Genomic DNA, 10,000 nt, shown 5'->3' on the forward strand with positions numbered 1-10,000 from the left:
TACTTCGCCTCACAATTTTTCTTCTTTGCATATTCCTGTACTGCTTACTATGGTAGTTCTTGACTATTATAAAAGATGAAGCTAAGTATGATGACAATTATTAGTGTGATATGATGGAACCTGTTCTACACTATGATCATACTCCAATACTTAAGAAGAAAATGTAAATGATGACTTTACTGACTTCTTGAACAGTCTATGGGCTTTTAGAAAATTCAGTTAATAAAAGCATACAGCAGCTATCTAAAGTCTTTGATTCAGCACTTCACTTCACAGTTAATAAAAGCATACTGCAGCTATCTAAAGTCTTTGATTCAGCACTTTACCAAAATAATGGTAAACAATACCAGGGCAGTAGATCAGCCAATTATTCCTACATTCAGGCACATTCCACTACCGTGCTCATAGTTCCTGTACAAGGTATGAGTAACATTTAGTTATTGAATATCAGACATTCTGTTTTTATGTTTTTTTAGCTGATCCCTGCTGCTGTGATGATGAAGAGGATGTTACCGGCAATGTGACAACAAAATGACATTAGCAAACTATTTTTGGACAATAGGAATTGATAATCAGTTTCTGATATTCATTTTTAGGATTACAATTAACTTACCATTAGGTATAAATACAATTCCTAAGTACACCTGATTCAATGTATGGTACAATTTGACATCTACTCTATCCTCAAATCAATAATGACCAACTTTGAGAAGACAGCCATCAATTCTTTTGGAAAGGCATTTCCAGATGCAGACATTTCAGGTTAATATTTTCACCCTATCAAAGCACATGTCATATTCAACATTTAGGCTTGAGTATTCAGTCTATGAATGACAATACATTTGCCCAGAGAGTGAGGCAGGAACTGGATCTAAATTTTGGTCGTAATTACTATGATATTCCTATTTATCAAGAGAAGTTAATAAAGAGTAATGGAACAATTTCCCTACTTTTACTTCCATGAAACTCTCAACTGACAATGGAAGGATGATCAACACAAGACTATATTCAATCATGTAAAGGTAGATCACTGAGAACCAACAACTATGACTGTTCTTACTACAAAATATCAGGAGTTGCATAAACTTGAAATTACAACAGGTACAATTATGAATGGTTACAAAAAACCTAGAAACTCTGGGTCTGGGATCCTGGTGAATCTGCCAAATATAAAACGCACAGGCAATATACTGTCCATTAACAGATATGAATAACTGAAAATGTACATATGGGAATATGAAGAAGAAAAATAATAAATATGAATGACATTAGTCATAAAAACACTGGGTGATATATCCTCTGCAACCCATATCCCACATGATGTCTCCTGTAACTAAAAAAAGGGCTGTGGAGAGGGCAAGATAGGGAAAAGCAATTAAGGTGAGTGTGTTTATGTGCAAGTGAAGTTGCATCTGCATGCATGATTGTGCAGGTGTGTACATCATAATCTAAATTATCAATGTGAAATGTAAGAAATATATCTACTTAATACTAAACATTTCTTCTTAACCCTTTGGTCACAGATAGCTTCATATCATGCAATGGCTGTGATGGACCCAGTCGTGGATGGCATCACGACATACCCCGCATCATCAGCTCATCAAAGGGAGCTTGTCTTTCTCCAATAGTGGTGATAATTCCTTTGGTGTCATTATTAGATAGAGGCACTTACAGTGAAGACACCTTCCTTTTCTTATGTAAAATACAAGTATAAGGTATTAGGTCCCTAATTTTGTGCATGAAGTACCACACGAGCTGGGCACGAACTAAGAAAACTGCCAATGCATGCCAACATCCCACATTTCTGGTCACTAGCCATGTCTTAATGCCACAGTTAATGGGTTAAGAAGCTCAACAACAATTTTCAACTTCTAAAACTATCTTAATGGCTTTTTATTAGTTTTCAGACTCGTTGATAAAAATTCTGAAAAATTTTACTTCATATTTTTGCATATTCAGAAAACACATATATTAATAAGGCATAATTTTGGGCTGCAACTAAAATCCTATCATTACAACAAAAGCAGGTTTAAATTTCCTTAAATATAAACTCAACATACCAGGAAATCCGTATTAAGAAAAAAAAAAAAAAAACATATATATACACTGAAACTATTAATCCCCATTGCACATTAAATTATCATAAGACAAATGAAATATAAACACACCCAGAATAAGATGAGTGGAAGCAGTTTAAAAAAATCAATTCAAGCCACAAAACGTCACCACAATACTTACCCTCTCCCTCATCTGTCTCCACTGGTTCAGCGGATGAAGCTATAGCCTCCATGACAGCAGGTGAATGTATGACTGAATATTACAAACTGCAGCTTGTGATGGTTGCAAGATGAGAACAAAGCAAAAGAACTGGTATTATCTACCCATTCCTTTCTATATATATAAAAAAAAAAAAAAAATTGTCTACAGAAAGTATTCAATTTAAGCATGCAATGATCTACAGCAAGGCTAATATCAATAAGACCTTTAACATGAAATAAACAAGAAAATTAATCACAATAATTATCCTAAATTCAATTAGTGAAAGTTTTAATATATATAAGCAAGTTACAGTGAAAGACATCACACCATCTAAACTATCTTGATAATAATGCTTGTGGTGGACTTTTAAAAAAAGCAATAGCATCAAATATTTCCCTGCTTTTCATTTTCTACTTGCATGAAAGTGTAATGTATGAGATTATAATGCATAATATGTTAGACCAATTACTCAAATGAAAAGTAAAATGTAATACATTTTACTTGTTAAATAGTATTCATGATCTAAAGTTTCATGAAATCATGTTTCCCTCATACTAAAGAGATAAAATTGTATGGGAGAAATGAATCCTACTTTCATTCTTGTAAGCAGATTCTTATATATTTTATCTATTTACTCTTCTGTTTTCCATTTGAAGGTAAACACTACATCTATTTTGCAAAAAGTAGCCATACATTTGCATTCTAAATCTTTGCAAACATTCATGCTTTCATGCTCAACAAAATCAACAGTGGGGGCACTTGGACCTGCATAAGTGATTTAAATACCTGGAGAAGACTGAACTAAATACGATATATTATACTTATATCAATTCGGGCATGCTTCGAGTGTAATGAAAGAATCATTGAATTCTAATAATTGTTACTTACATCTGTCCATCATAAATTCCATCCTTCCTAAATTGTTTAGGTGCCCATTTGATTTTTCAGTCAATTAATTTAAAATATCAAAATATTTGAAAAGAATTCACAGCTGCTCTGACAACCTTTAACAAACACTCAGCAGAGTCATAGGGAAATACAGAAAAATAAAGATGCTGAGTACATTACTGAACCCTTCTACTATCCCAATAGCCATATTTATTGGGGAGATGCATAGATACATATACTACTCTTTGTAAGCTGTTTGTTTAGCCAAAGAAATCAGAAACACAGTATCACACACCAAACAAGATTATCATAGCTGGCATTTTACCCCAGTACATATACATAATCAGGACTCTAAGACCACTCAAGTGTCAACCAAAGTTAAGGAAAAAAGTTCACTCTACCACTATCCAAGTCTTCTCTCATATGATTAAATTGTGATTTTATTGTTTTATTGCTTCACAAGTGATAGGTGATGGGAAATTGATACCAGCTAAATTGTATAGTCTGTAAAATATCAAGTGAACCCCTATTATTGATAAATAGATACAAAGAACAGAAAGGAAGTTAATAACAGCCTAGACCTTACACAGGAAAGTGGCGAGACATTCAAATGATATCTTAAACCTCCAAAAAATTTTCTTCTTTTGACCAATTTTGATGGACCTTATATCATTGGAAAGAGCATTAAAAATAAGATTTTTGAAAAACTAACTAGATTTTTATTTAAGGCAATTATTCACAGATGTTATCAAAATGCTTAGCTGAGCAGGTATAAAAATATACATATATTGTTAGACACTACAACGGGTATATTTATTAATATATAATCTCTAAATGAGTCCTTTTATTTATTTTTTTCTTGTCATTATTGCACTTGGCAGTTAATATTTCACTATAGGTGTGTAATGCATATACAAAAATACAAAAATAAATGAAAATAAAAAAAATCAGATTAAAATTCATAAACCCCTGAGCGGGATATTGATAAGGCCCCTGGCAACTATTGTCTTGACCTTGGTATGCACAGCAAGAAAGAGCTGAAACACAGGAATACTGTGTGGCTACAAGGGGTGCTTTCTGCTATTTGTTTTTCTATATTTGTGGCATTGACATCTGTGTTTGCAAATTATTTATTGTACTAATGCCTGCAATCTTTAGTCCTCTACAAGAATATCATCTTTTGTAAAAACTTCATGCTTCCATACTGTAAAGATTAACCAAATCCTAAATATTGAATTTGTCATATCAAATCTAGTCTTAGCTCACGCCTACCAAAATATAGACTACATGGAGGATGCTTGCTAGCCTTTTTACTATAAAGCTGTGGCTACCATATACAGTATTGTAATGTGAAGTTTACTGAATATTTTTTCAGGAGTTCCAGTCACACATGTGCAGCATGAAATTCTCAAACTCTGCTGTAATCACAGTACAGAATCAGTCACTATATTGTCTTATGCACAGGGCTCTGCCACCTGCGTTTCCCTTCTGGGGGCTGCCACCTCCCAACATCCAGGATAAGAAAGAATACTCCACATATTCATCGCAGGAGAGAGCATCGGGCATCTTGCTATGGGTAGAGCAAGAATTCCACGCTGCACACATGTGACTAGAACTCTGGTAATACTAGTCAATAGACATCTCATTATGTTACTGTAAATATAGTCACTCCATTACTATCATGCTGTTTGGCAATGAGGCAACCACAATAGCTGTGCACACAGTACACCATCCAAGTGATTAAATCCATTCTAAAACTGACAAAACCCAGCTATATCTTTTCCTGTAGTGTCCCTTCTCATCCATGTGTTTGTCAGAAATTATGAAAATTTCAGTAATATAAGGACATGCAGTACACCGATTCATAACAAAATTGAAACAGTATTCTAATAATATATTAAAGTGAAACAAAATCTTTTCAACACCTGTTGCAGTGCGGTCACATTACTATGGTTTACATCCGGATTTCCTATGTAGACCTGATAGCTAACGATAATCACGGAAAATCACGTTAACCATATCCCATTCAAGTACCAAAATCAAAACTAAAACGTTGGTTATATATACTTCAATGGTAATAATCATACTAACATAACAACAAACAATTAAAAACGCATCGATAACAGGCTCTAGCGGGAGTAAATCAGGTTCTGTCAATCTAAGAGACAAAATCTTTCCCACGCACATATAACCCAACAATAACAAACAAAACACCATAATCTAATACCGTACATAATATAATTCGGAAATTCTACAAAGTCAACTTACAGGACCGGTTTAACTACATGGAAAAGAGCAGGGAACACGCCGCCTGCCTTGACACTTCCGAGTCGCCTGAAGGTGAGATTTTGTTTACGTTTCAGGGAAGAGCATTCATTGATGCCTGAAAAAATATGTACGTGGGAGAATTCTTATAGAATTCGATGATGCGTGAAAAAATATGTACTTGGGAGGATTCATATAAAACGTTGGTAGTCTTCCAACCGAATCAGTAATATTGAATACGGTTGATATTTTTTTTTTTTTTTTTTTTTTTTTTAAGTCTATAATCATTCGTGTTTATGGATATTTCCGCGTTGGTAAAGATGTGTCTTTCTCACTCTTCCTCTCTTCATCTCTCTTCACCAACCTTTTATTTTTCTGCCTCCCTCTCTCACCTGTCTCAAATCCTTCTACCCCTCTCCTTCTTCCGCTCTCTCTCCTCTCTTTCTCTTTCCCTCTCCACTTTCTTCCTTTCTAGTCTAGTCTACTTTACTCTACTCCCTCTCTCTCTCTCTCTCTCTCTCTCCTCTCTCTCTTCTCTCTCTCTCTCTCTCTCTCTCTCTCTCTCTCTCTCTCTCTCTCTCTTCTCTCTCTCTCTCTCTCGCGTGCTCTCTCTCTCTCTCTGCGCGCGCGCGCTCTCTCTCTCTCTCTCGCGCGCGCGTGCTCTCTCTCGCTCTCTCTCTCGCTCTCTCCCTCTCTCTCTCTCTCTCTCTCTCTCTCTCTCTCTATATATATATATATATATATATATATATATATATATATGTATATATATCTTTCTCTTTATCTTCTTTCTTACCTCATTCGCTCTCTCATCTTTCTCTCTCTCTCTCATCTGTCTGTCTCCTTTTTCTCTCTCCTCTTTGTCTCTTTCTCTCTCTTTACTCTTTCTCTCTCTTTACTCTTTCTCTCATCTTTCTGTCTCACATCTTTCTCTCTCTCCTCTTTATCTCTCTTTTCTCTTTCTGTCTTTCCTCTTGCTCTCTTTCCAACTCCCCGCCCCTTCCTCCCCCTCCCTTCTCCTCTCCTATTCCTTTTCGCAATCCATTTTCACCTCCCCTTCACTCGTTTCTCTTCTTCTCCAACTACCCTCCTCTATCTTTTTTGTTCCCTTTCTCTTTCCACCCCCTATTCCCCCTTCCCACTTCCTCTTCTCTCCTTCCACCTCCTCCCTCTCTCCCTTTCCCACTCACATTCCACCTTCCGTCCTTCCCTCCTCTTTTCTTATCTTCTCCCTCTTCCCTCTCCCTTGCCATGTCCTCTCCCTTCTCTTCCTTTCCCTTCCCTCCTTCTTCCTTCCCTTCTCCTCCCCTCCCCTCCCCTCCCTTCCCTTCCCTTCCCTTCCCTTCCCTTCCCTTCCCTTCCTTCCCCTTCCCTCCCCTTCCCTCCCTTCCCTTCCCTTCCATTCCATTCCCTTCTCTTCTCCTTTCTTCCCTTCTCTTTCCTTCTTTTTCTTTCTCCCAAGTATTTCTTCCTGTGGCAAGGTCGACCAGACGACTCTACGTGGTAACTAAATGTTATCTCTAGATTGAGAATAAAAAAAAAGTTATCAGCCCTCGTAGAGATTAAGAAGATCAGATAATTAGTATAGAAAATACGAAGAGGAACTAGCTGGCCATTTCTGAGACATCAGATATATATAAACTCTAAGCAGTTTGTAAGTTTAGCTAGAAGACAGCAGGCAACAAACTGTGCGATATATTGAAGATAAATTTTCATTGTACACAAAGCTAGACTGATGTAACAGACTAAATCATATTTCTTTCATGTAAAACAGCCGTGTCCCGACGGCCAAATATATACTATATAACAACAATAGAGGCTTGTAGATATTTAGACTGCCTCTCTCTCTCTCTCTCTCTTCTCTCTCTCTCTCTCTCTCTCTCTCTCTCTCTCTCTCTCCTCTCTCTCTCTCTCTCCTCTCTCTCTCTCTCTCTCTCTTTCTCTCTCTCTCTCTCTCTCTCTCTCTCTCTCTCTCTCTCTCTCTCTCTCTCTCTCTCTCTATCTATCTATCTATCTCTCTCTCTCTCTTTCTTTCATATTATACAATTATTATGACACACTAACATCTTCCCCTATTCATACACACATACACACACACACACACACACACACACACACACACACACACACACACACACACACACACACACACACACACACACACACACATATATATATATATATATATATATATATATATATATATATATATATATATATATATATATATATATATATATATGGGGGGGGGTTCACTTTTATCTTTATCATAATTCTTAAGTTTCTAACTTTCTCTCTAACCTCTTAGTGTTAAATCATATATTCCTTGCGAACGTCCTAATAATCCCTTGATATATACACTATTTTGATATAAAGTATATAACAAAAAAATTAAACAGAAAAACGAATGAAAAGATGGAAAAAAATACATTAAAATCACACAACGCAAGTCCATGTGACCATTTCCGACCAAAGTGTGTGAACCCAGCTGAACTGACCTGTGTTCTGGATGAAGGTCCTTGCGATACCAAGGGGTGAAGATGAGGGTTCAATTGGGTACACCTGAATATATTACCGTATGATGTAAAAAGGTAGAACGGTCCCGTGGTTTTAACAAAACACTGATCGCTCACTATACACTTTCTGGGATGCAAACAAAGAAAGAATAATTGAGGTTAAACCATGCAGTGACTTGAACTTTGCAGAACAAGTGTTGCAAATCTACGTCTACTGTCCTTGAATGTATAGTGTAAACATAGCACTGATGTAATAACACATCCATATAGACAAAACACTCGTGCCCACAGCGAAAAAAATAACCTAAATGCCACATTTAAAACGATCGTATACCCAGATGCGTTATTGAGAGAAGCAAACAGCGGTGCACAAAGCTGTTCTAAACCAAAAAAAAAAAAAACAATGCAACAAAAGGCACTATACCTGGCGTGTAGACGAGGTAGTGATACCCAAGGAGATTGCCAACACTCCGCAGCGAGTTCTTCCTGACGAGGCCTGTTAGAAGAATTCAGAGGATTACGAAAAAGTCGCAAGGGTCGATAGACTTACACTCCCTCGGTGTATATGTTTCTCTGACAGAATGCGGTACTTTCTGTCCATTGTAACCTTCACTACTTTCCATTCATAAGATGAGATCATGTGGTATAAGCCACTAATAGAAATAGAAATATTTATGGCTGAAAAAAACTCTCTAATAATAACTATAATCACAGTAGATATAACAACCGCGATGGAATTGAATAATGCATGGCAGTCATTATTATCTCTGGTGATAGTGAAGACATTATCATCTATAATAATGATGGTAACATATTTTTTTATCTCTTAAGATAGTAATGGTATCGTTATTATCTACAACGATTTTAACGATGATATCATTACCATCTCTAATAACCATAGTGACATTACAGTGATGATGATGGTAACAACAAAATAAGAATAATGATGATGATGATAACAGATACAACAATAATAACAATAATGATAATAAAAATTACAGTAATAATAATAATAACAACAGTGATGATGATGATGATGATGATGATGATGATGATGATGATGATGATGATGATGATGATGATGATGATGATGATGATGATGATGATGATGATGATGATGATGATGATGATGATGATGATGATGATGATGAATGAGATGATGATGATATGATGATATATATAATAATAATAATAATAATAATAATAATAATAATAATAATAATAATAACAACAACAATAATAATAGTAATAATAATAGTAATAATAATAATAATAATATTACTAATAACAATAGCAACAACAATAAAAATGATAACGGCAACAGTAGAACTACCATAGTATCATCATTATCAACAATATGCTTCTAGCATATTTATTCTTTTTCGGTATAAAACCTCATATTATAATTACCATTATTAATACAGGCAAAATATTTTTTTTATAATAAATGTAAATAGTCCTGCTCTTAATAAAATTGTAAAAAAAGGCAATTACTGCAGATTCCGCGTTTGAGATTTGCAGCCTGATTCCTGACTGATTCCAACATACGGAATATATAGGAATCCGGTTGGTGGCTTACAGGGAGATAAGCCAGGGCAGGGTCAGGGTCAGGGTCAGGCTGTATGCCGTTTTGCATCATGCATGTAAAATGATTAGTTTATTATGTTTGTGACTTTTATTGTGTTTGCGTTTATCACGTCTACTTATAAGAGGACGGGGGGGGGGGGGATTGTTATGCGGATAATGTCAAAGACAACGTTGCGATTGATATAAGTACATAATAAGTAAATTCATAAATATAAGCATCTGCAAGGTAAATAAGGAACAAATAACATCGATTTCCATAATGAACAGGAAACATTTGGACAGCCACAATTTTCTATTATTCCATGACCACACATAATCCTCGACTGCCGTTTACCCCCCCCCCCCCTGCCCTGCCTGTGCTACCTTGGATCGAAATGCAATGAGTATTAATCCATTCTTCAAAACAATTATCGTGCTGTTGCATTTTAAAAGTTTTGATTTCAGTTCATTGCAACGGACGGGGCATTGAGATGGAAGAAAGTATA

At 35.7% G+C, this 10,000-nt stretch overlaps 1 protein-coding gene across 11 annotated transcripts in view; it reads right to left on the minus strand.

The window, feature by feature from the left end:
• Nucleotides 1–10,000, minus strand: part of LOC119574481 (solute carrier family 35 member C2-like) — a 31,385-nt gene that overhangs the window by 8,722 nt on the left and 12,663 nt on the right. For 5 of the 11 annotated variants that reach the window (XM_037921728.1, XM_037921751.1, XM_037921735.1 and 2 more), the window contains exon 2: nucleotides 8,353–8,424. In XM_037921728.1, the coding sequence (XP_037777656.1) occupies nucleotides 8,353–8,424 (72 nt within the window). Of the gene's footprint in view, nucleotides 1–2,238; nucleotides 2,392–5,415; nucleotides 5,542–7,910; nucleotides 8,056–8,352; nucleotides 8,425–10,000 lie in introns of those variants that run through there. The other 6 variants (XM_037921794.1, XM_037921768.1, XM_037921759.1 and 3 more) reach the window with 6 other exon arrangements.

This window comes from Penaeus monodon, chromosome 1, assembly GCF_015228065.2.
Source record: "Penaeus monodon isolate SGIC_2016 chromosome 1, NSTDA_Pmon_1, whole genome shotgun sequence".
Taxonomy (NCBI): domain Eukaryota; kingdom Metazoa; phylum Arthropoda; class Malacostraca; order Decapoda; family Penaeidae; genus Penaeus; species Penaeus monodon.